The sequence below is a fragment of the Xylaria bambusicola genome (assembly GCF_022495145.1).
Source record: "Xylaria bambusicola strain CBS 139988 unplaced genomic scaffold F5B22scaffold_49, whole genome shotgun sequence".
Classification (NCBI taxonomy): Eukaryota; Fungi; Ascomycota; class Sordariomycetes; order Xylariales; family Xylariaceae; genus Xylaria; species Xylaria bambusicola.
The window spans coordinates 278625-305714 of record NW_025953602.1 but is presented as its reverse complement, the minus strand read 5'-3'; the positions used below and the strand labels follow the sequence as shown (position 1 = coordinate 305714).

The 27090-nt window shown below is 50.7% G+C and overlaps 3 protein-coding genes across 3 annotated transcripts; 1 reads left to right on the top strand and 2 right to left on the bottom strand.

The window, feature by feature from the left end:
* On the top strand, window positions 1-19693 carry F5B22DRAFT_659370 (uncharacterized protein; the record flags this gene model as incomplete). The annotated part of the gene is made up of 3 exons (XM_047980195.1): window positions 1-7746; window positions 7807-17316; window positions 17587-19693. 3 exons carry the CDS (start codon window positions 1-3, stop codon window positions 19069-19071), a joined length of 18741 nt encoding a protein of 6246 aa, XP_047827395.1. The 3' UTR covers window positions 19072-19693.
* On the bottom strand, window positions 19628-23236 carry F5B22DRAFT_405789 (uncharacterized protein). The gene is made up of 5 exons (XM_047971520.1): window positions 22821-23236; window positions 22231-22641; window positions 21613-22164; window positions 20113-21543; window positions 19628-20050 (listed from the first exon to the last, which is right to left on the bottom strand). Exons 1-5 carry the CDS (start codon window positions 22932-22934, stop codon window positions 19940-19942), a joined length of 2619 nt encoding a protein of 872 aa, XP_047827394.1. The 5' UTR covers window positions 22935-23236; the 3' UTR covers window positions 19628-19939.
* Window positions 23237-24580: 1344 nt separating this feature from the next.
* On the bottom strand, window positions 24581-27060 carry F5B22DRAFT_405785 (uncharacterized protein). Its single transcript, XM_047971519.1, has one exon. It carries the CDS (start codon window positions 26724-26726, stop codon window positions 24696-24698), a length of 2031 nt encoding a protein of 676 aa, XP_047827393.1. The 5' UTR covers window positions 26727-27060; the 3' UTR covers window positions 24581-24695.
* Between the last annotated feature and the right edge of the window lie 30 nt (window positions 27061-27090).

Sequence of the window (27090 nt, the reverse complement as noted above, 5' to 3'; positions counted from 1 at the left end):
ATGATGTCCCGGGAGCATCATCGCCGGCGGAGTCCTGAGAGCTCTCGCCGCCGGCGCAAAGAACGCCGCGACTCAAGAGAGCAACTCCAAAGCCACCCCATTCCGGCTCCCATCCCGCTCTATGGAGACATGTCCTCGCAATCACACCAACAGCCATTCCAGCCGCCGTATCAACAATCATTCCAAGACTCTTACTCGGCACCGTATCAGTCGCCATACCAACATGAACCCCCTCTAGCGCGCGATCCTGACCGCGACCCTGACCGCGACCGCAACCGCGATCGCACTCTCTCAACCTCCTACTCTTCTACCTCCTCTACCTCCTCCACCTCCTCGTCGCTCGTGAACATCTCACAGCCCTCCAAGAAGTTCGGAATTGGCTCGTTCTTCTCTACCAGTGCACGAAAACACCGCCGGCGTGTTAAAAAGAAACGCAGCAAAATCCTGCGCTTTGGCAATTCGTCGTCCTCATCCGTCGGCTCGGACCTTGCCTATGGCAGGGGCTATATCGATCGGCGCGGGAGCCGCGATTTCAGCCCCCCAACCGAGCAGCGGCCTTCAGGAAGAGATAATGACCCAGCGTGGCCCCGGCCTCCGAAGCGCGCACAGACCGACGAAGAGATTATTGAGCTGGGCCGAAAGTTTGCTGAGCTTGCGAGACAGCAGAATGCTGAAGACCTTCGAGCTGCAGGACGAACGCGCCCGTCGACATTTGCTAGTGCCGCTACCGCGCTTAATCAGTTTCGCCGAACCAATAGCGGGAAATCTAACAAGGGAATAGGGAACTCTAAACCGCACCAAGACTCCTCCTCAGATGACTCGGATTGGGAGTCCGCTTCATCAGACGATGAGTCAAGCGAGGGTGATAGCGACAACGGTCTAGCGTACGGCTCAACCCACCACTTGTCTAGTGTTTCGGGGAGGCCATCCCACTTAGGCTCATCTCATCGACCTACGCAAACGTATTCCCAAGGCATTCCATTAAATCGTAAACCTTCGCTCGTTGATCCCAAGCTATTTGGACCAGTTAATTCCCTCCGGGGGTTTGTCCAGACACCTTGTGGCTTCGACCGCGTGGATCGCAATACAGTTGAGGATACACGTCCGCACTATGAATCATCGATCGCACCGGGTGAAAGTGTTGGGTCGGCTGAAAGCCGTCCCATGCAATATGTCTATCCTATTCCGACTTCTGACCCATCTCATTTTGACGCAGGACGCGGATCTGTTGTTTCTGCGCAACAAATGCCCTCTCGCTCTAGGCCTGCCCCCGTGCCAATTCAGCAACCAAAACCGATAGCTCCAGTTTACAGTAAAGTCTTCGACTCTGTTGAAACAGACCCAAAGTACTCAAGTAGGTCGTCAGCCAGGGCTGCGGCATCAACCGGCGGAATTGGGGTTCCCGCCGCTACGATTAAGGCCCCTTTGAGCTCGGATGCAGCCATAGGCGCGTTGCTGAGGGCCGCTCGAAAGGCCGATGAGGATGAAATCCAAAAACCTCGTTCGGATGATTTACAATTGAGGCTTAAACGCGGCGGTGATAAAGGGCTTCAAGAAGAATATAAGAAACACGATGATCGTGAAGTTCTGCCTGGTATAGCTCCTGAAAAATTGTATGGACAAGACCTTGAAGCTACCCATAACGGCAAGAAAGACAGGCGCTACCGAGAGCAAAAGCAGTTTGACCCTGAACAGGATTTCAAAAGGGAGGACCGCCGTCTTGATAACGGTGATCCGACAAGTGACCAGGTGGCAAGTCAAAGAGGGACGCGCAAGGAAAAGTCCCGCGAGTATCAGAGTGGTGTATATGCACCGAAAACTGATGTCTCAGTACCTTCACAAGATCCTGGCATTCAGCGACCGAAGGATGCGATCGACCCATTTCAATATCAGGTTGCAGATGACGCTTTCCCAACACCACGTCATGGCACGCCGACAAGACCGTTGACACCCGTGATTATGACCGTGGAACGTGAGCCCGACTTCTCTAAGTTTGATAATTATGACCCGTATGAGCGATTAAGTCGCAAAGACTCTTTCGAACGCGAGCTTCAAGATGCACAGAATGCATACAAAGCTGCGGAGCAGGCAACTGTTCCCACAAGTAAAGCCGCTTTTGCCGCTGCTGCCGCAGCCGAGATAGCTACACGTCGGTTCAAGCGTTCCACTAAGAGGGACGTCGGTTCTCCGGGTCATTCGCAGGATTCAACCTCTTCGACTCGACCTAAGGACCCCGTGCTTGATGATGCTGACCGAGCTTACCGTGAAGCGAGAATTGCGCGTAGGATCCGAGAACAAGAAGAGAGGTCTCGAAGCAATTCTCCCGACTCAGTGGTCGATAAATGGAAAGAGGACAGATGTACCGCAACCCCGAGCCAAGTCGAGACACCTCCGGCAATGGATCACCCGAAGCAAAAGAGTCCTTTTGATGGACCTAATGCTGATGTTCGAATCGACAATGTGTTGGAACATCCTAGAGATCTTGCTCGTTTCCGGGTCTCCGAGTCTCGGCGTCGGTCATTAACGTTCCCCATGTTCAGCGCAAGAGATCCTTCTGCTGAACGTGAGCGCCCGATGCTGAATCTCGTACGACCAACTCCAGCGCCTTCACCGATGCCCGAGAAGCAGCAACTACGGACTATTGAATTGCCGTCGTCCATAACGGAAGCCGAAACTACTTCTTTGCCTTCTGCCAAAAGCGACGAGGTAGTTTCAGCTTCTTCGGTAGCACCCTCTAAAGCTGTGACATGGGGCGAGAACGAGACAAAACATTATATAGTTGAGAATTCTGAGCAGGAAGACGATTTGTACTCCGGCACAAAGATTGCCACCCCTGCAGTCACCCCTAGATCTCCAGCTGACAAGAAGGGCTGGGCTACTGTAGCTGCGGCTGCTTTTGGTGTTGGTACCGGGATTGTTGCCTCGTCAGTTTCCAACTCTGCGGTAGACATAGGTGCTAGTTCTGATCGTACCGAATCCGAACATTCTCGCCAATTATCTAAGAGGAATCCTTCATCCAAGTTTGACGATCTGTATGATGAACCGCCAATCCCTGGGCCAAAACCATCAAGCCCAAGAATAGGTCAGGTGCCAGGGCGTTTTGCTGAGGACCCAGTGTTCATGGCGAATATTGCGGCTGGACTTGAAGGCAGTGGGTTCGATCCTAATATCATCATTGATGATGCGAGATTTCACCGCCGCGATTCCCCTCCAGGATCGAATGAACCACTTGCTCGACATGTTGAGCTGGGTGAAGCTACTGATCGATTCAGCAAACCCACGGTGCCCCAACCTACGGAGTCCACGAAGTCTGAAGATCATGAAAGGGTCGTAGATGATTCTGCTGTAGCTCCACAGGAGCGGAGCGTATCTGGCAAAGACAAGAAGAAGAAAAAGAAGGCTAAGAGAGCGTCTGTTGCTGATGAGCCGGAACCATCAACAACTAACACCCGGGAGCTATCACAAGAAAGTTCATATATGATGATAGAGCCTGAAGCAGACTCTATGTTAGCTCTTGAAGCCCAGGAGAAAGGGGCCAAAGTGGACGCTGATGACATAGTACCCGAGCCTGTCATAAGGGACAACGTTTTGGCAGACTGGGATTCACAAAGAGAAGGGACCAGGAAGCCGAGTCGTGACTCCTCACCTTCTCGCCACGCCCCGCTCGACAGGGATACTGTAGAGCGCTCCAAGAGTTTTGTTGATTCTAGTAGTAGTCTACGGAATGACAGCGCTGCAGCCGTTGAAGAAGAATGGGTGGATCTGCCCAAAAAGGAGAGAAAAAAGAAGAAGTCTAAGCGCGATTCAACTACACGTGAACAATCTTCTGTTTCTCGATCCCTACCTCGTCCAGGAGATTATGTCGAGGGTCCCGAGCAGACATTGTCGGAAGTTTCGTTTACTGACACGGCCTTGGGATCAGCTCATCCTAAAGCAGATCTGGTGGAAGAGGGAGCCAAACGTAGGAGTGCACCTGGCGGGTTCCCTGAATATGAAGATTTGTATGTTCAAAGCCCACCCGATAGAGAAAGAGAGTTGTCCGCATTTACGGACAAACAAGTAAGCAATAGCTCAGGCTTCTTTGGTCGCCTCAAGTCATCCATGGGATTCAGCGAAGGGAAAGATCAACCCCAGGTACAAAACAAGGAGGCAAATTCTTTTTTAGATAATGCCGGCGCTCTTGGCACAAGTGCCGGCCTAACGGGCTCTGCGATTGCCCTTGCGTATCAAAAACTCACTGCAAATGCCGCCCATACTACGCCAGAGGCAGGTTTACAAGGAGAAGCAGAGGCAACTGAAAGGCGCCCCAACTCACCTGATGAGACTGCACTCATCGACCCCGAAATCGTGGAGCGGGAAATACGACCAGCCATTGATCCTACATACGGTGATTTGCTACCCTTGCCCCCGAGTAGATCGATCTCTCCGGTCCCTGACCTTGATGAGGCGATACCGCCCCTTCCAGAGAGTCGGCCTGGAACCCCTGAGGATGAGCGAGAACGGCTTCTATTAGCTCAGAAATCTACTCATATCCGTCGTCGCAGCGAAACTCCACTCCGAGTGAAGACACCTAGCCAAAGTGCGATTCCTCTTCAGTTTCGGCTAGCCCAAAGAACTACCCCGGCGTCTCCGGGCGTCCAGAAACCATCTCCTTCAGCTTCCCCAATCTCAGCGACACAGGAAACTGGTAGTGTTCCGAGGAGACCACGGCCTATGTCTTGGGAAAGTACGAGGACGTTTAAGCCACTGCTCTTAGTAGAGAGAACATCACGTGAGTCGGTCGTCACGCCGACTTCCCTTCATGAAGAGATAGAGCCAGGCGACATTCAAGATGAGCCTCAACATGCATCTTCGCCAACGATTAGTCATGCAGTAACTCCTCGTGATGATCTACATGATAGCAGTTTGGCACGAGAAGCAACGGCCAGATCGCCGGAATCACCTCAGTTACCTCCCCTGCAACCAGTAGAGAAGGCCGAGAGTCCCACCACAATCCCTGATCCTGTTGATCCTGTATCTAAGAATCGGAGCTCCTATCTTCTTTACTCGAGCCCACCAGGCCATCAAAACTCCGATAATACTGATGCACCCGAAGGCTCTCCCTCTTTAAGGGCTGCCAAACGACACATGGCTCTCGGTGAAGTTAAAGAGGATACTGTGGATGACATACCTGAGGATTATTTGTTAACGACGGCCGCAGATGGTTTCGCTACAGAGGCATTTGTTGATGACGTTCTCGAAGATGACGACATCGAATTTCTAGAAACACCGCCGGAAACTAAGAATCGTAGTATCTTAGATTTGATTCCTGTAGGAGTATTCTCAGGACTTGGTAAGAGAGGAGCTACTACCGAAATGGACACTCAACGTAAGGTGCCTAGTGAAGGTGTCCCTGTCGCTATCAAGAAGGCTGAAGAGGGGAAGAGTGAGAAGGACGATTTTCGTGAAATCAAATCACTGGCAAAAGCTTCAGCCGTCGAAGCATCTGCGGATCCAGAAGTACCCTTGAGCAGTATTACCTTGGACTCTTCTGTCAAGATGGGGGAAGAGGACGATGCAATTTCTTCGATGAGGCTTTCCAAGAAAGGCAAGGAGAGGAGCCTATCGCTTCCAGCGCAAGACGAGAATACCACTGGGCCATCACTCCCGGTGGAAGACACACAAGATGAGTTTTTTGACGCTCCTACAGGACGGATTGCAGATGAGCTCCCAATTGAAAAAGCCGAGTCTGATAGCTTGAGTGGCTCTGTTGTGATTCCTAACAATGAAGTCGCTGAAATATCCGTCAAGGCACCTAAGGAACTGTCCCCCAATTCTGCCACAGAAGCCGACGAAGCTGCTGTTGAAGCCCCTGCTCAAGAGACACTCGTCAATATTGCTAAAGAAATCCCAGAGTTTTCGGTCGAACTCGGATTCCAAGCACCTGCTGAAGCCTTGACTGAGGCCACACTTGAAACCCCTGTTAAAAGCCCAACTGAAGTTGAGTCCTCCACTCAAGCAGTCCACTCTGACGAACTGGCCATCACTACGAAAAAGGGAAAGAAAAAGAAGAAGCGCAAGTCCCAGATTCAAGAACTGGAAGCAGAAGAGAAGTCTTACTTGACCATATCTGAAGGTGATGCTGTGGTCCCCGCAACCGGCGAAGACGCCATAATCGAAGGCTCTACTTCAACTCATGAAGAAATGGGCCCGGAAATAGTAACGTCCCTAGCAACCCCAGAAACAACTAAGGACAAAACCGAAAATATAGCCTTTGCCCAGGAAGAAGCTACTGTTACTCCTATTCTAGATGCGACAACGCCAAACGAACAACGATCCTTGGATGTGGGCCAAGATAATTCAAACCCCGTGGATAAGACTACATCAGAGCATAGCTTCGAGCACGTTCAAGTCTTGCCTATCGAGGTTCAAGATGTATCGCACGAAACCAAAGAGGACTTTGCAGATACACCTCCCTCAAATGCCGCTGAAGAAGTGCCTGCTGCGACTTCGATCAAATCTAAGAAAAAGAAGAAGAAGAAGCAATCCCAAACGTTTGCGCCGGAGCAGAACATATCTGCCGTGGTAGATTCCCAGTCTCTCACCAACCTTGTAGGAGAAACTAAGCAGAGTGGAAATGAGCTGCTCCCATCAAAGCTTCCAGAGGAACCCGGTGCTGCGACTGAAGCAATACCTCCAACTCCCACTATGACGGTTGATGCTGCTAGCCTACCAATTGCTCCTACAGAGATCATCGAACCCTGCCCAAGTGCTACACCTGGTGAGCTTCACGAGCAGCCTGATCCGACGTTGAAAGTCTCTCAACCGCCAAGTGACATCATGGGGCCTACAACAGGAGAGGAACCTAGTTCAGAAGAAATAAAGTTCGATATCCATGAAATCGAAGGCGAGGCACGAATACGAACTAGCGAACCGACTTTAATGCCCTCAGAAGACCAGCGTGTGGACACTTCTCATCCGCCGGAGCTGAGCAGCGCGCTTGAAGCGCAGCTGGAGGTCAACCCACTTCCCGTGGAAGAAGTAACCCAAACAGCGAAGTCTACTGAGCCAGATGAACGTCCACTCGCCGAAACTGCCAATGAAGATTTGCATGATATCTCACCCAAGTCACTTGAGGCAGCTGAGTCGTCAAAGGACCAACAGGAAGCTGCCGATGACAGTCAGTTTTCGCCTTCAGATCGATTGACTGGCACTCAACCTTCTAAACCCCAGGACGAACCCGAAGAGCCAGGTGGTAAAAAGAAAAACAAAAAGAATAAAAAGAAGAAACAGAGTGCCTTAGACTCATCCGACCTTCAGGAAACGACTGATACTCCACCTAAAGCTGAAGACGTGCAGGACCAGTCTATGAAAGATCAGTCGGCAGTGAGCCAAGTTCCTGAAACGCTTCAAGCACTGCAAGGTACAGACGTCGATCCAAGTCAGGCAGAGGTTCCTTCTGGTGATGTCTTGCCTGAAGCCGGTAATTCAGCCTTGGATTCAAAGGAGGTCACCGGCGATGAAGATATTGCCAAACAGCTCGATGCTAGCTCAACACAACAGCTAGAAGAACCATCTAGACCTACAGAGGAAACATCGGAATTCCATAGTGAAGGTGCTGTTGACTCAACGAAATCTGCGATGCCGTCTCAGCCGGAACCAACCGCAGGTGCCTCCTTCTCAGAGCCCGCCACGCCAACAAAGAAGGGCAAGAAAAAAGGGAAGAAGAATCGGCAAAGTGCGGACCTGGGTGCTTTAGTAGAGACTGTTGATCCTTCTTCGGCTGTAGTAGATACGGTCGCTCAAACTCGTACTGACACCATGCAGCTAGGATCAGAGTCCAGTCTGTTAGTTACTGCTGATGGCGACTTACCAATGGAAAAAGAGACTGCTGAAGTTGACCCAGAAGTAGAGGTTTTGAACAAGGAGAAACCAGAGAATGACAAGAGGCGGGATCCCACTCAGTTCGACCTAGACAATAGCAGCGAGACCATGCCGGAGACAACGGATACTTCTAGTGCACAGCAAGATACAATCACTATACCGCAACCTGAAGAAGTATCACATATTGCGGTTGAACCAATAGTCGACAATGCTCGCCCTACTTCCCCAGAAGTGGTGAATGCTACAGGAGATGTGTCGCTGTCGCCGAAAAAATCGAAGAAGAAATCGAAGCGACCGAGTTTGGCTCTGGCGGAAGACGACGATACATCTGATCTCCCTGGGCCAATTCCGGAATCTGTGTCTCATTTCAAGGAAGCCTCTCATATACCGGAACAAGTTCAAGATGATGATGCCGATGTCAGTTCCACTTCGACATATCCCAAAAAATCAAAGAAGGACAAGAAAAAGAAGCGCCAAAGTGTTCAGTTTGTAGAGCCGATCGAGGAGTCACGGGAAACACCCAAAGAGGACACAAATATATTTGCTATGCCTGAAGTGACAGCCGAGCTGAAAGAATTACCTTTGGACACTTCTAGTCAAGTAACAACTCCCGCGGAGTCAGCAACTTCCCCGGTGGAAGTATCGCGCAACCTTGGTGAAGACGACAACGGTCATCTATTTCAGGAATCAACTGAAATACCGTCTCTAGGCCTTGACTCGTCTTTTGTCCCATTACCAGCTGATGGAGATGCTGGTACGGACCTGCTTCACGATGTGTCCACTCACTCCACCCCCCAAATTGTTCAGCTCGAGGAGAATCAGATGTCAGAACAACAAGAACACGAAGAAGCAGGGAGTGCAGGCCGGGGTCTCGAATCAGAGGAACAAAAGCATATTGATGCTTCGGTGCCTATTGAATCTCAAAGGGAAGGTGACACCCACAAATCCATCGAAGCCCAGGTTGAGATGATGCAGCCAGATACTATATCTAATGTCCCAGTTGAAACGGATAGCCTAATGGTTGCAGAGGACAAACCCCCAGCCGAGGCCATGCCAGTAGTTGAGGAATCTGTTTCAGCCACCACCAACAATGAAGGTTCTGTAGTGTCCAAGAAAAGTAAAAAAGAGAAGAAGAAGCGCAAAGGAAAGTCACAGGAGAATCAAGAGTCTATCTCTGATGCTACACCCAAGGCAGAGAACCAGAAAACCCCCGAAGTTCCTTCAGCAAATACAACTGAGACTGAGCAAGGTGAGCCAGCAGAATCTAAAGATCAGGCCCTTGCCGGCGAAACAGTTGTTGACGAACCACGCCCTGAAGAGAGAATAGTCGGTGCACCAATTATCGAAGAACCAGTCAATGAACCAGCGGGCATTGATGAGCCCGCAACTGAAGAGCTCATTGTCAGAGAGACACTCAGTGAAGAACCAATTAGTGACAAAACGGACAGTGACAAATCAATTGTCAAGGAGCCTATCCTTGAAGGAACGATTGTCGACCGCTCATCTGTTCAAGCACCAGTCGTTGGGGAATCTATCGATGACAAGTTAGCTATGGAATCAACGGTGGACGAGACCGCCCCTGATCTTGCAACGAAGAAAAGCAAAAAGAGTAAGAAAAAGGCCAAGAAGAATAGCAAGATCATGGAAGATGAACCAACTCGAATCTCCGATTTGACCCTGAGTTCTGTTGTCGATGATGGGGCGACGAGTCGAGAGTACACAATAGACCCGCCCCAATCTGCTGCACAGGAAGGAACTGAGGATCTCCCGAAGTCACCCAATAAGTCGATTCTGCCCATGGGTGACCAGGAAGTGCCATTAGAAGCGTCTTCCATCACTTTACCCTCTGCACTGACCGATCAGAGTCAATCAGGCCAAGATAATCAAACTGAGAACACGGGGATGCCTTGGGTGGACGAAACAACTCTCACAGAACCCGTCGCAAGTAATATCAACGCTGTTGAGCCATCAGTATTAACCGTTCCAGAACCAGCGCAGCTTTTAGATGCGCTGGTTACCGAGGCACAGTCTGAGCCCATCGTCCCTGGCAAGTCCAAGAAAGATAAGAAAAAGAAGAAACGAGATAGCCAGCTTTCGGAAAACGAAAATACCGAGCCCGTGGTTGATGTTGTAAACCCCACTGGGATAATTGAGCAGACGACAGCCGCGTTGTTGCCAGGCACCCCAGAAAATACTGTATTGGCTGATTGCTCCGAACCACAAATCCAGAAAGTAGATTCTCCTCTTGAACACGAACCAGTCTCTGTGGTACCAACCATATCAATCGAGCCTGAAAGTTCTACTAACCCGTTGATGCCTGTGGAGCAGTCTTCGGAGCAGCCACCTACCGATGGCAGAGTAATTTCGGAGGTTACTGAGAAGTCTTTGGCTGTGGAGACTGAGGGAGACAAAACAGAACAGGGGAATCCGCCTGGTGAAGAACCGTTTTCCCAGAAGCCGGGGGAACAAGCTGTAGATGAACACGTCGCAGTCCAACTAAGTGAAGGGAGTAGTTCAACCGTATTACCACCGCCCGCAGAGTCGAATGGTGATGATACGGGTAAGTCAGCCTCCGACAAAAAGACCAAAAAAGACAAGAAAGACAAGAAAAAGAAGAAAAAGAAGCAGGACACACCAGCCGACGAGGAGGCTCGTTTGGCATCTACTGAACCTACACAACCCGCTTCTGATCTTCAAGAACAGAATGACATCAATCTTTCCACGGAGCCTGGCATTACCATCACTACTGACGTACCACTCAAGTCTCACGACAACCTAGTCGAGGTGACTAATCTCGATGATATGTCTAGCCATACTACAGCTGAACCGAGTAACGAAGAGAAGCAGAGAGAGAAGCAAACTAGTTTGGCGAACGTCGAGATTTCTTCAGAGCCACAGCCAGCACCTATACAAAGCGTCTCTGCCGACCAAGAGGAAACTCACTTTGACTTCCCACAAAGGCTCGAAAAGCCACTCGCCGAGGAACTTCCCAAGATAGAAGATACTCAAAACATTCAGTCTCCCCTAACCGAGACCAAGGAAGAGAAAAACGCCACCGATGAGGGAGAAGAGATGCCACGTGAAGAAGAAAAAGAACTTGCAGATCCTAAGCCGGATGAGACGGAACAACCTGACATTTCGAATGCCATCCCTTTTGAGGCCGCTGAAAACTCTATCACAGTTGCGGGTGACTCTAAACATTTAGTTGCCACGCACAGTGAAACTATCCCAGAAGCCAGCTTCATCTCCAAGGATGACGACGCCTCAAAAGCCGAAAATGCCACTGTCGATGACGATGTATCCCAAGACAACAGTGCCCCTGGGACTGGGGATAGCCTTCATGATGCAGGTGCTACTCAAAGCGATGTCGTTGCTCAAGCACAGAGTGGTCGTCAGGATGAGGGCGCCAGTCAAGGCCAGCCTCTTGAGAGTGAGCATACTATTAAGGAAGAGACTACGCTTGACCCTGAATCTCTCACTCATAACCAGCCTTTGGATGACCCACCCCCAACGAAGAAAGGCAAGAAGAACAAGAAGAAGAAGAAGCAGTCTGTTTCCCAGATTGAGGAGCTCTCCGAGGACATTCGAGCTAAGGATGCTTCTTCGTCAGTAACTACCGATGTTGTTGAACCCGCTGAGGATAAGACACCACTGTCAGCATCTGCACCTCATAATGAGGTCGACCCGATAGAACCTGGACCAGAAATGACGGATATCTCTAGAGATGACGGAGTCTCTGCGGACCAACTGGCTGATGACTTAGCTGCGAGGGCGGATGCTCTTCTGACTGAGCCTTTGGCTTCCGAGTCTTCGAATGAGATTGGCCTCACTGATCCTGCTCCAATAGAGAATGATGAGAAGGGCACTTCCAGTAACGAGCTTTCCGAGGAAGGGCTAGCCGGAGAGTCAGCTGCTGGTACAATTGATGCTTCAGTGAACGATCCGCTAATTCCTAAGTCTTCGAACGAGGATAGCCCTATCCTGCCTACTACGAAGAATAGCAGAAAGGACAAGAAAAAGAAAAAGCAAGCTACATCGCAGGAAGATGAATCAGCTCAGCAGGCACCACCTGCAGAAGCTTCACCTAAAATACAAGAGCCGACAGTACAGCTAGAGCTACCACAGGAAGATATATCGCAAGGATCCTCGCCAAACGATGACATATCCAAGGAAGTGCAGCCCGAGAACGAACAAGTCCAAATGGAGGTGTCTCACACTATTGAGGATACACTTAGCCCAGAAGAGTCAAAAGAGACCGAACTTCCGACCGAGGTAAAGCGCACGTCCTCTTCAGAACCTGCCACTGTTATCGAACTAGAGGCACAGACAAGAGATGAAACAATCAAAAGTGATAACCCTCCAAATGACGAAGTCTTAGACCCCAGCCCTCCCAAGAAGAGCAAAAAGGACAGAAAGAAAAAGAAGAAAACCAGTTCCTTGGATCCTGAGGCCCCGCTACGGGCGGAGTCATCACAACCTGAAGGCGACCAAGCACCTGAAGTTGCAGAGTCTGTTCTTCAAGCCAAATCATTACAGGAAGCTGAAGCCCCTCCAGGCGCTGGCCCTCACAATGTCCAGGATGGCGACCTAGTCCATTTGACTCCAGCTGAGAAGAGCAAGGGCGAGAAAGAACAGCCACCACTAGAAGCACAATCAACTCAAGACACTGTTGAACGCTCAGCTGAATTTGCTCTCATTGACCACCCTGGCGCAAGTCAACCCATTGAAGCCTCTCTCCCTAATGTATCGGGGATGGCAGAAGTTATGGAGCCCTCGGCTACTGAAGATGTCCAGCTGCAATCAAGTCAAGACCCCGAGGTATCACAAACGTCATTAGCTGAAGCCTCGCAAAATGACGGACTATTTGGAACTACGCCTAGTGTAAAGAGCAAGAAAAGTAAGAAAAAGAAACGCGCCAACACTATAGAAGCTGAGCCCGAGCCCAAAGTAGATTCAAAAGACGAGATAGAATCGAGCGCTTGGCCTACTGAGACTCTTGAGTTGCCAGAGGGTCAGAATGTTGTCCTATCAAAAGAAGAGTCAAGTATGCAAGCTACGGACGCCCAGGGCACTGTATCCGAGACAAATAAGGCTCTCCATCATGAATCAATAGCAAACTCAACCGTTGATTTTGATACTAGCGCTCAAGCGTTGGACACAGCTTCCAGGAAAGAGACAAGCTCTTTGAAGCCCGAGGAGGCGAGAGAGTTGACTACTGAGCTTAAGGCCAGTGAAGCTCCGACGGAAACTGTTGCCGGAAGTGCAACAGAAGCTACATTTCCTAAAGATCAACAGACTACAACCCAGGTTATCGAGAACGAGCCACTTGAAGAGGTAGCGTTAGATACAGCACCGGCAATTGGTAATCTCGACTCGCCACCATTGCAGAGAACAGAGACTGTACAGCTAGAGGAAACAACCCCCGCGGTGAATGATGAAACGGAAACCGTACCGAGTAAGAAGTCGAAGAAGGATAAGAAGAAGAAGAAGCGAGCCAGCCAGGTCAGCTGGGAACTAGGACCAGAGGCTGAGATTGAGGATCTACCGGAACAGCAGCAGTCAGAGCGGACTTTTGACGAACAGCCAACGACGACTGACAGTACGGACATGCGTGACAGTGGCAAACCAGCGGAAGACCTGTTTTCCGAGTTAAAGTCAGAAAAGGTTTCTAAGAATCAGCGTCTAAGCCAAATGGATTGGGAACTGGAACCAAACAGTGGAATAGCAATCGAAGAGCTAAAACCCTTGCCCTCCACAGAACAGGGACAACACGACGACATGCTGCTTGATCATCAATCTCTTGCCGGGGACACAGAAACGAGCTTAAAACACTCTATCAACCTTGACGACACTTTCCTTGAAACCGCCTCTAGCAAAAAGTCGAATAAGAAAAAGAAAGCCAGCCAACCAGATGGTGATACCGAAACTCCAACCCCCGTTACGTCAGCATCAGCAACGGATCAACTACTCGTCGATAAAACCACAAGAGATAAAGGTCTTGAGCTGATTGACACTCTATCGGCTGCAGCTGCAGAACCAGTGCAATTTGAAGTGAGCGCAGACTTTCTTCCCCATGAGATTGACTCAGAGTCTAAAATAGACAAGCACAAGGCGAAGAAGCAATCGATTGCAAAAACTCATGATCCTGAACCTGTTGCCAAAGAAGACCCTGGAGACCTTGGAGAAAGCACAAAAACTAGCGATGATATCGATGCTTCTGAGCACCCATTTCCAGTCCAAGATATCCCTGATGCTTTTCAACCGCCTAGTGTTCCCTCTGAGCAAGACTCAGCCAAAGAGAAATCTCGTGATCTCTTTGCTGACGAAATGCAGCCACCAGTCAGCCAACCTCACGACGACGATTTAAGCCAGAGCCTGCCTGTAATGACTAATATTACTGAAGATGGGTCAACCAATACAGATACAATCCCTCCGCATGACAAGTCATCTGACACGCAGAATGCAATGATACCCCCCAGCTTGCTAGAAGGGGACTTCAAAGAGATAGCTAGAATGAGCCAAGCTGACGAAGTGGCTGATAGAAGCGGCAGTTCTCAGGACATACCCCAAGGGATTCCCGAGCCTCCGATCAAGACATCTAGAAAAGAGAAAAGAAAGGCAAAGAACGCCCAAGCACTAGGCGTCTCTGCCGCGGTCTCTAGTGTAAACCCTGGGGTCAACTTTCAATCGTGGGATTGGTCTAACATTGACAATAAGACACAGCCCGAGACTCGTGTTCCCGAAACAGTCTCAGCTCAGGGAGATCTTCCCCAGACAGAATCTCAAGCAATTATGCAGCCAAGTCACGAGACTGAAGTACCAACCCAGCAGGGGCAGGAACGAGAACCAAATTTAGATTATCTTGGTAGCACTCAGCCAGCAACAGGTGAACCTAAACCTGAAATTGAATCTCAACCCAAGCCCGAGTTCCAAGTTGAACCTGAAACCCCCCCTATCTCTCGAAAGAAGCTAAAAAGGGACAAAAAGAAGAAAGAAATCAGTCAATCAGAGTCAAACCAATCCTCCGAGTCGCGAACTTCGCGAGCACAAGAATCTGTAGATGGTAGCGAGTCACACGCCGTAGTTCTCGAGTCATCATCTCGAGATACCGAAGTTATGGATCCGCAGGACGATGGTAGGGCCTCGTCCGGTAAAAAGAAGAGCAAGAAGGATAAGAAACGTGGCAAATCACTCGTGGAAGACACTCTTTCAGAATCACAGACTATAATCGATGGGCCTCAAAACGTGGCACCCCCCCAGCAGCCGAGTGTCAATGAATCTCTACACGAAGAAGGCGAAAATCTTAAAACGCAAAATTCCTCCACAACCCAAGTACCCATCCAACCACAGGACCAGCCTGTTATCACCAGCGATGAAGCGGTGGAAATGTCACGGAACGTAATAGATGCTCTCGAGGCCAGTGCATCAGCGGGTTTCGAGCAGCGACCGCGGACTCCTCCACCAGATGACCAAGCCCGTATTATCGTAGATATGTCTCCGGCACAACTGAGTAGCCACATCGAACATGACCGTCCTTTCGATCAATCAACTCAGCCAGACAAAAAAATACGTACTCGTCTTGTAGAAGATGATACAATTCTGACGGAACCTCTTTCTGCCATTATGCCTGGACCGTTGGCTCCTATCTCTGAAGTATTGAATACCCAGTCCAGAGGTGCAGTGGCTGGAGATATTCCTTCAGTACTGGAGGTACCTATCGAACCTGAACCCATGCAGGTCAATGATCCTCAAACGAGTTCTAAAGAGAAGGAAATCGAAAATCCGGTTTTGGTTCACAACGACAACAGATCAGCGCTGGAAGAATCCCCTATAAAGAAGTCTGATAGAAAAAAGAAGAGGAAGAAAGGCCAAGTTGACGAGGATCAAAGCGCTGGCACAGCAATTGGAGCTGGTGTTGAAGTTGGAGTCGTCGAACTGGCAGAGCAACTTGGTGAACCGAAGGAGGTAGTAGCGGAGAAAAGGTCAAAACATGTTGAGGAGAGGAAACAAAATGACGACCAGACATCCGTGCACAAGACACCAGAAGAATCTAGACTAGATACTGATCCTAGTGTCTCCAGGACTGAACCGAGTACTTGGGCAGAAGGACAGACTAGCGAAACGCCTCGAGAAGTAGTTAGCCCTGCAGAAGATCGGAAAGTGGTTGAACTTACCAATCTGGAATATCCTGATATAGTCGGTACCATTGTTGAGAACACAACAAGCCCCGGCGAAGTCGTATCTGAGCTTTCAAAGCCGTCTACTGTGGATGACGCTGGTACACAGAAAAAACACACCAGCGTAGTCGATGCCCAAGACAATTTGGACCGGAATACATCAGAACAGATGAAAACCTATCATCAATCACCCCTACATGCTGAGGCGAGGGATGCACGCGAAGAATCTACCCTACCTCTACAACCCCCACCACGAACGCCTAGTGCATTAGACTACCCTCGAAGCTTACCGCCTGTCGAAGAGGAGACTCGTGAGGACCTTGAAAAGGAGTTACGATTGGGGGTTGAAAACAAAATCCATACAGAGCTAGAAGCAAACAGGGATAGCGGGTTCATTACCAGCTCTCCAAATCCTCAACGACATAGTCTTGATCTTGATGATGCAGGCCAACGCGACAGTGGCGTTCACATGCGTGACTGGACAGCAGCGACTCCATCGAACCCTGGTGTGAAAACAGTGGGCTCTGAGGAGAGCAACACCCGAATAGCGCCGGATGTCATTGATAAAGACAACAACAGCTCACAAACACCGCAACCGCATGAGCGACGTTCACGACGATCCCTATTTGACAACGAAACGCCAAAGCTGGACACACCTACACAAGGCAGAGGATGGGAGCGAGGCAACACACCAGAGAAGCCAGCTGAAGACGAGCCGCTGAAGCGGACGACGACGACACCGTCAACATTACGAGCAGCGAAATACCAAGAGCTCACATCCTCCAGAGACGCCAGCGCGGCTCTGCAAGGACACACACCGCAGCACCAAACACCAAGAAGCGTTTCGGACAACACCAGCATGCACGATGTCAAGCGACAATCGACACCGCTGATGGAAAGCGCGGCTCGACGATCGACGTCGAACACGGGCATCTCACGGCTTCGGACACCAGAGCTGGCCAAGTTTCGGACTGAGAGCCCTAGCAGCCACAGCGTGCACAGCGTCCGGAGCATCCGCAGCCTGCGGTCATCGGGCGCCAACACACCCCCCCTTCTGCGACGGGTGGATCGGCGAATGAGCGGTGACCTGCGATCCCTGAGCCACAGCTCCCCCACTCCCAGCCTCCACAGCTCCACCTCGGCCAGGAACAAAGACACCGACAGAGACACCGCCAAAGATGCTGCTGCTTCCTCTGACCGCCACGCTCTCCCAAGCACCATCACCCCCATTGCCAACGAAGGCCGTGTCCGCGCTAAGGACATGACCGACGTCTATGTAGGTCCATTTATCTCTTTCTGATCTAGCCCTGCCCTCTTTGCTCGCTGTATAGTTGCCAATCGGGCTGTTGTGCCCTTTTCCGCCCTTTTTTTGCCGTTTTTCTGGTTGCCTGTTTCCATCCCTAGCTCTTATGGCACGAGTAAGAATTGGCAGACGATGCATCCGTTCGCTACCATCAATTCATTCGCTAAGATCAAATTCAATAACAAATTGAACAAATACAAGAAAATACTCTACCGAAAATTGCTAACTAAATGCCTCATCCAGGATGGCTATGGCGAGGGCCGCATCGGATCCCCGCGGTCACCCACCCGACCCCCCAGCATGCGTCGTCGACAGAGCATGCAAGTCCTCGAGCTTGAGGCCAGAGTCGAGCAACTTCTCGCCGAAAATCGTGCCCTTGCTGATGCCCGGACCCAGGCCGAGCAGAGTCTGAGCTATCGCAACACGTCGGCCATTACCGATCGTGACGCCGAGATCGAAAGCCTCAAAGCCTCGCTGCAATGGCTGCAAAATGAGGTCACCCGACTGACCGAGGTCAACGAGGGTCTGCAGAGCGCCAACAGCCTCCTCGCCCTGCAGCACAATGAAAAGTATACCCGGCTTGAATCACAACACACCACGGCCACTCGAGAATTGGAGGAACATCGCGGTGCCAAGGACCAATTCACCCAGACTATACAAGCCAAAGATGCCGAGATCCAAGAGCTCCGCAATCAGCTAGAAGCCACCAAGGAGCAGATTCGGGAAATGAAGCAGCAGATCCTTGCAACCAAGCCTCCTGATGCTGACTTCCTTCGCCTCAAGGATGAGGATCACTTCGATCACCGGTGCCAGCAGTTATGTTCGCATGTGCAACAATGGGTCCTCCGCTTCTCCAAGTTCTCTGACATGCGGGCTTGCCGACTTACGAGCGAGATCAATGACGAGAAGATCATCGACAGATTGGACAATACAATATTAGACGGTTCAGATGTCGATGACTATCTGAGCGATCGGGTCGCCCGCCGCGATATTTTCATGTCCATGACTATGAACATGATTTGGGAGTTTGTCTTCACCCGTTACCTTTTTGGTATGGATCGAGAACAGAGACAGAAACTCAAGTCACTCGAGAAAATTCTGACCGACGTTGGGCCAACCCATGCTGTCCGCCAATGGCGCGCCATCACCCTAACACTCCTCTCCAGGCGCCCTGCCTTCGGCGACCAGCGCAATCAAGATACCGAAGCAGTGGTGCAAGCCATTCTTCAAACACTCTCCATGATTCTACCACCGCCATCCAACTTGGAATCTCAGATTCAATCCCAACTACGCCGCGTTATGCGCGAAGCTGTCGACCTATCAATCGAAATGCGCACACAACGAGCAGAATTCATGATGCTCCCACCACTACAACCGGAGTATGACGCCAACGGCGAACTCACGCAGACAGTAACATTCAATGCAGCGCTTATGCACGAGCGATCAGGTGATTCGTCCACCACAGACGAGGCGTACGAGGCCCAGGGCGCCGTTGTCCGCTGCGTACTCTTCCCTCTTGTCGTCAAGAAGGGCGATGATAATGGCATTGGGGACGATGAGATTGTCGTTTCTCCTGCCCAAGTGCTTGTGGCCAAGCCGCGACGTTCTGCAATCAGAATGGTGACTCCATCGTCCGACGCGGGCGGTGCTTCTCTATTGAATTACGGGGCACCTTCAAACATATCAGCAACTATGCCTGATGCCCCTTTGACCCCAGAGTATACCTAGTGAGGTTATTATGGACCTGACAAAACAAGGCAGAAAACTACAGAGTGAATAATTGGAGCATCACGATGTGGATGTTTCCTTGGAGGAAAAAAAAAAACTTTCGACTTCATACTTTTTTTTTCTAATCTTGATGGCCGGCGTATTGATGGCGTATTGGGCTTGGAATTTGATTGATTGATACCTAGGCGGAGTTCAGGAATGCCTTTTATTCTCTGTCTATGTTCACATTTGTCCTTGCATGTCATGACTTGACTTGTTGGTTCTTGAGAGCATCGGGATTATTATGAGCTATGACACCGACCAGTCCGGTCATATTTGTAATTCATTAGGCAAAATAAAAAGAAACTTCTGGTTTCGGTTATGAAACATGAGGGAGTCCCTAGAGTATGTGCTATTTACGTATTCAGAAGTGATGATCAGAAAGCAATGACAGAAGGCGAAACCCAGACTTTAATAACAACAACAACCCGATGCGACCGATCTAGTGTGGTATAAGCCACCTAGGTTTTTGATACTCCTAAGGTCAAATCCCCCCACCTTTCCTCAATACAGGGTCTTCGAACTTTAGATTAGTCTTGACAGCGGTTTATCATTTTGGCCATATACATTACACGGCATCATGGCGGCATATACTCGCCCATCTGGCTGTAAATTTGTAAAATGAAGGGAGAAGGGGAGGTGAACATTACGATCACCATACACTCAACCATAAAGTAGAAAGGGAGTACGGCGATAAGAAGCGTTGGAGGGGTTAGGAGCAAGAGCAAGTCTGCTTATCGTAGAGGGTATAGATACTTGGGAGGTCAATGAGCTTTGTGAGTAAAAGTGACAATAACAGATGGTTTATTGGCCCAGCAATCTTCCTGCTTTATAAAGTGCAGCGACCTCCATTTATAATGCTGAATTTTGGGTCATGATATCCTTGTATGGACAATTCACCTGTCTGCACGTCGTTGGGGAAGAGTGCGTACATTGTATCCTAATAAGAAGTCGTGGTTGTTAGTAAGATAGAAAGAAAGGAAAGAAAACATTGCTACTTACCCAGTCTATACTATCCATGATATCATTGCCCTGTGATATATGAGAATCAAGAGCGCCACCAGCACCAGCAACAGCTGCTGCAGTACCCCCTTTTATCGTTGCTGCCATTGCCGGTGCTGGTGCCGTTGACGGTATCGTCACTCCTATAGGTGGCGCAAGGCTTGAAGAGTCGCTGTCGTGGGGACTCCCTGCATTTGGTGGTAGACTCCAGAGGACTTGACCATCAGATACGCCCGCAAAGACCATATGTGGTCTCGTCGATGGTCCCACGGATGTGTAGCCTGGCTCTGCCTTCATGCCCCCGTTCGCACCGGCACAGAGTGGAATGTGACTTCCACAGGCGGTCGAGTGCTGATTCTGATGCTGAGGCTGAGGCTGAGGCTGAGGTTGAGGTTGAGGTTGATATTCGGGGTGAAGCACCGGCACGGGCTGCTGTTGTTGTGTCGCTTGGTGTTGCGGCTGATGACCTGGCGATGGCGAGTTGGTCCCTGCCACTGCATTGGTTGAGACTGCTGCTCGAGCAGTGGTACTGGGGCCCCGCATCTTACGTTTGCGCATATACACGGCGGTACGACTCGATATCTCACTCAGTAGGTTCATGCACTTCGTTTCTGGGGGCAGCTTGTGGTCTAGGTCGAAGACATAGTCCAGACATGACCAGATACGGTCTGCCTCGCGGCTCTGAGGACGAAAGTACACTTCAGTGGCAAGCAGTATCGCGATCTGGAACTGGAAGTAGGCGCCCATGTACCACGCCCAGTCCTGGAATAGAGGATTGGTCTCTACTTGTATTGCCAGCTCAATCACCATTATACCCGACGTGATCAGCAGGTGGCTCAGCCGTGGTGGCATCGGGTGCGACGCGTTGGCATAGTACGGGTGTAGCACCATGACATGCAGCCGGTAGGTCAGCAGATACATGATACACTTTGCGTAGCGCTGTTGTGGCAATGATACGTCGAGCAAAGGGTCATACTTCTCCGACATGCGTCGCCGGAAGTTCTCGATCTTGGTCAGCACGGCAGTCAAGGTAGTGCGCCTGGTCTCGAGTCGCCGTCGGTCCACCCAGACGGCACGCATCATCTCGTTGATTTCGAACCGGATCAGTGCCAACGTATTAGTCGTCCATGCGTCCGACGGCTCTAGTGGTGGCGCACCAGATGCTGCTGCCAAATCCTCTTCATTGCAGTTTATAGGCAGTTTCGTGTCGTAATCTTCTCGGCGAATCACAGGTTTTGGGCCCTGTGCTTCACACGTCCGGATGTCGAGAAAGCAGAGCTGATGCCAGACGAGACGCCGTACATGTGTCTCCAAAGGCGTCAGCCCATAGGTTTCGCCGTCACGGTGCAGGCCCATGCACTCAGCCATGCGAACGGCAGCGCCCACGAGGACTGAATGAGCCCGTGACACCTCTGCCCTACATAATGGTATCTATGTTTATGGTATTAGGCTTGAGGTCGGATTGAGAAATTGAAGGAATATAAAAAAAAACCAGCTCACCATGTAGATGATAAACGCCTGCATGGTTTCTACTCTTGTAGTCCGCAAGAAATTGGCTTTGCTGAGAGCTGTTTCGGTACCAATCTTAAGGCTCGCAACCCAGTTAGCCTTAAAATAGCCACCCAGCTCGTGAAATACAACGTCCTCCCTCATGCTGACGAGGCCGCTGAACATAGTCGCGAAGATAATAGCCTGCATGGCGGGTCGTGGCTCAAAGCCCGCAGTAATCTCTTCCCAGAACGCGGCATATACGCCTTCCATCGAAGGCCAGTGCGAGCAAGGCGCTATGGGATGGACCGCACGGAAGTATCGAGCCATAAGACGGTCCGCGACATGCCGGGGTGGCAGAAACTGCAGGAGGTTGGGTGGCTCGCCAACTTGGCCGAAAAAGAAGCCGCTTGTTGGCACTATGTGTTGGTTTGTAGGCTTCAAGAAATCGGGTAGGGGTGATTCCGATATGCTATCTGGGACATCCTCAAATACGGGCATCTGGCCCCTTGGAAGTAGACGAGGCGGGTGGCCAACAGGGCGCTGCGAGATTCCTGCTAAGATCTAGGTCACAGTCTATGTCAGGCCATCATGCATCTTCAGGATGCGAAGACTAGGGAGTGCGCATACCTCTTCAGATAGTCGTGGTCTCGAGAGTCCACCTATCCTCTCAGTAATACGCATTTTCCCAATTTGAACGCCAAGGTCTATCATGTCGTCAGCGCCTTCATCTGCATCATCTTCGTACGTCAGGTCGAGAGCGACCAGAGGCGTAGCCTCCAGGTCGTGCTCATCATCATAGTTGTCTTCTACTTCATCAGCGAGAATGCGTTGCTGCAAAGTGCTCCTAGACGCAGTGAAATTGGTTACATCACGTTCCAGCTGTCGCTCCAAAGTGCTTTGCTTCTCTTTGATCTCAGCGAGGCGCATCTGACTCGCCTCGTCCAGGCGAGGCCCAATGTATAGGCAGTCCCGTGTGGCCTTGACACAGTTGGTACATGTCGGCGACGTCTTACTGCACTTAAGCTTGCGTTTCCTGCACTATGGTTTGATGTCAATGTTAAAATTCATATTTTCTGAGATTTAAGGTGATGCGAGGCTCTCGAAAGGTACCCGTCTGAGAAATGGCGAGCCGTGGCGAGGAACAAGCTACCTCCCGTACGATGGTGAAAGCGATACCAGGTCCATGGGATAAACCAAAATAGCTGGTTGTCACTCACCTCTAGACAAGAGTTGATCATACGGTTGCGCCGCCGGATAGGCTTGGGTTGAACACTCGGCCGTGAAATAGAGCTGGGCTCTTTGTTACTTGCCATGCTGTCTATATGGTCCATGTTGGATAATATTCGCCTCGTCTACTGCTGTCGTGTTGAAATAACGCGCCCGCACGACCTTTCCTAACTGCTTCTGCTTTTGCCTGTGCTTTGGTCTCTGCTTCTGTTCTTTGATGCGTTGCTCGTGTTAATCTTTTGCCGATGGCGTGGATGGCGCTGTTCCTGATGCTCTCATAGGCTGGTGTCTCGACCGCCCCTCCTTAATCTCATCTCAGGTTGAGATATCGCGGCGCCTACGAACCCACGGAGACGGGACCAGTGAGATTAGCAGTACGAGCAGCAACCCACGCCGGATCGAGTATTCGATGATATGTCTCGTATTATCCTTCAAAGTAAAATACGAACGTATCCTACATAATTAGAAGGGACAGGAGAAAACTCGCCAGTCGCTGCATTTCCTCGGAGTATATAAGGACAATCTAAGCACGCAGCAAAGCAAGGTAGCCTGTCACTACGAAATCAGGGATCGGTGCGTTGATACCGGAGTGCACCGAAGGGGCTTCGTTGAGGTAATACCAACGATCCCCTTGCTTGGCCTGACAGAAATACGCGCTCTATCAGCATCGGTGTGGTCTTTGACAGCGCGTTTGCTACCTCGAAATCAATGCTGGCCAGAATTTCATGTTTAGACGAGTATAGCATGCACTATATCCCTCGTTCTGCCAATCCAAACGCCCTCTCATTCCAAGTTGAACGAGGAAAACATGCTCGTCCAAGTGAGACACGAGGCGCTGGTGAGCGGCGATTCTCGGGGAACGTGACAAGGAATATGGCGCGCCGAGTGCCAGCACTGTCAGTCAGGTCATTCCTGGGTTAGTGCACTTCCTGCTAACAATAGGCGGGCGACAAGTGGAGAGTCGGAATCCCCTGCCCCTCAAATCTACTGCTACTGCGGTGCAACGATGGTGCATTGCTGCTGCGAGTGGCCTCCCCGGGTTCATGGTAACACGGAAGGGGTTTGGCCTAATTCTGCTGGGATAGAGCGAGCGCGCGAGATTCGAAAGAAACCCCCCCCGGCAAACACCGGCAGGAGACAGCGAAGCACAGTTGTCGGCCAGCGAGGGAGCCAAAGTCGATCCTGTGGTGTGGCTCCCTGTTCGCAGCCACTCGCTCACAGAAGGATGATGGCAATCTCATAACGGCCGGCCATTGACGATCCGACTTATCCCAGCAAAGGCTGGCCCCAAGGACCGTCTCCCTGGGACTGGACTGACCACAATGGCGGTCAAAGATCTACGGCCATGTCATGAGCGAGGTAGGGAGCCCTACTGAACGGGAGACAATCAGGGCGATCTGGACGATGGTGTGTTTACGCTACGTCCGACTATGTAGCTCGACAGGACGATAGGCGTCGATATCAGTTGTGTCTCAGGTCTCGCGTCATGTTGTACCGGATCGAGATAAGGTCAGAGTGCCTCCGCTTCCTCCACCTCGAGCCGTATGGGAGCTTCTGCGCGCGTCCACTGCCCCAGGGGGCTCGATTGTCCTGAGACCCGAGTCTGTGTAACCGCGTACTACGTCAAAGTCAGTCATCACCATTTGTCTTGGCGAGTATCTAGCTGTAGGACACCCTTCATTACCAGCCCTCCTTTGGCCACCTTCCACTTCCAAGTTGTCTTTGAAACCTAGTAGAGCAAAGGCTGTGAGCCTTAGTGTTCGATATAGTTTGTATTACTCTCGATTGTTATATACATGGGAGCTATCGTAGATAGAATGTTTGGCGCCTCTGACTGGCCCGGGACCATTCCATCCCGGTGTTTGTCACCTGAGACCGAAGTTGGACCTCCTCCGCCGTTGCATCGCCAACCCTGCTTGTAAGGCTACCCCACGACCGAGATGTTTGTGAATGATATACAGAGCATACCGTAATCGTGAGGTAATTCCTGGCCCATTATCTTTGAGCTGTCTTGTCAAATGGTGGGTGAAGGCCCGCAAAAAGGGCAAAGAGGGTTGTTTCCCGTGCCTTCGTATGTTGGCGTAGCAACTTAACATCAGAGATAAGGCTTTTCGCTCGCTGATGTGTGGCGATAATGCACTCACAATGCCCACGGCAACTAGCTTATTGATATGGCTCTGGGCTGCCGCCCTGCGAGGGCTTTGCCGCCCTATCCTGGTAGTCCAGCCTGTTTTGAAATGGAGTGCATTATAAAGTTTTCTATGGTTGAAACCAGGCGCCCAGCTGAGAATTTCTAGTGCTTTAAAGCCAAACCTAGATTCCCAGAAAGACAACTGGTTTCTCGTACTCTCTTCAAAGAGACAGAGGATTTCAACAGCAGCTGACGGCCTTCGCATGCCTAGTGCCATCTTCGCCAGCCGAGGCGGTCCCCTCCGAATATGACCGACTCCTTTAACTAGTGAAATTATATGTGTCTCACGGCCAATAGCATGCAGAAACTTGCTAAATTGCTTAGCAAGAATAAATTGGCGGGACTTCCAGAGCAAAGCGCCAAGTACAGAGTAAGTCTCCGTACGCCATAGAATAATGTTGTGCAGCTCTATATATCGCTCGAGCGGAGCCTGAGCATTGGCCCACAACAAAAACAACTGACAGACCTCGAAGTCTGTCAGAGGACGGGCAACCGATCCAGCTTCTAGGGCGACACAGGCCTGGGAAAGGTAAGCCCTATCTACACCTGGCAGTCGCGCAAGAAGCTGAAGCCAGCCGTAGCGAGCCTCTGTATAATCGATACCGGCAACGCTTTTATACCCTACGACCATTTTGGTGACCTCGTCCAAGTAGAAGCGATGTTCAGGTTCTCCAAGACTATACAGAGATATGGCCATCTTTCGAGTCTGTCGAGTTTTCGTTGGTAGCGCGGTAACTTGCCCCAAAGCCTTGAGAAAGGCATCCAGGTTTTCCAACATGCCCGGGAAAACAGCGTCTATGCATGACTTTGGAATGCAAGCCATGGCCTTTGCAAACACACGTACAGTATTCATCTGAACAGTGCTCATTTCATGGAGGATGCTGTTCCACGCAACGTAGTCAAACGTTGTTGTATTAGCAATCTGCCTCTTGGAGAGGCCCTCTATCGTTGCGTCGAGAAGACGGAGCTTGAGCTGATCAGTCCTCCTTGCGCTAAAGACGTCAATGAACTCCGTGCTCAAGCACTCACTGATGCCTGTCAGAATCTGGGTAATGGCCTCGCCATTAAACAGCCCATCTGATAAAGCTTGGTGCCAGCTATCACAGAACTTGGAGAAGGACGGCCACGGATTTTTTACCTCATCCGACCCGGGAAGAGATAACGAATTTAAAGCCGCTGCGATGACGTCTAGGGGAGTATGCTTAGCACCCCATGAGACCGAGGGCAATATCTCTGCCACTCCACTTAGAATAACGTTTTCGGCCAGCAGTATCCGATCGGGAGTTTCGAGATGGTCTGTAGCATCGTCACGTGGAGGAGATAGTGATCGCAATCGACTCAATGCAGCGTCGAAAAGTCGGCGCGTCTTTGGGACATTCACGTTCTGCCGGCGCCTTGCATCGGGTAGCGTTGGAGGTGACCATTTCCACTGTGTTAGGTCGACCAGGTTTGCCAAGTCCCATACCGGCGCGGAGGAATGCGACTGTCCAAAGTGCAATTCTCCCATATGTCTTTTCGCCAGACGTTTCCTATGCTCCATGGGGCCAGGGACGGAGGACCCATAGCGCGCGCCTGAGTAGAATGTCGCAGCATATCGCTCGAAGGTCGAGGCAAGTAGACTCTCGGGCACCCATATACTGTCATGATGAGGCCGTAAATGACGACGAACGGCCTGGTAGCATTGCGAACTGGACGGCACGGCCATGGACGCGAGCCCTTAACAGAGGGCGATCCCCCTCTCCTAAGCAATCTATTTCGCTAAAGGCGGTTTTAGGAAGTCCATTGAATGTACAAGGTGCAGAATTAGGAGATTGATGTTGGGACACAGCAGCGGGAAAATACTATTAATGTGCAAAACCCGGTCGCTGGTCTGCGGCAGCCAAGGGGGGAAATCGAGTGCCCTACCTACGTAGGTACCTACATAGGTACCTACATAAGTACATTGTACATATGTATGTACGTACCTAGTTGCCTGCTGGTTGCTTCTCTAACCAGGAACTACATAGGTATTTAAATGTACCCACTACATAGTATCCATGTATCTAAGTGCCCTATGTAGGTTGGATCCT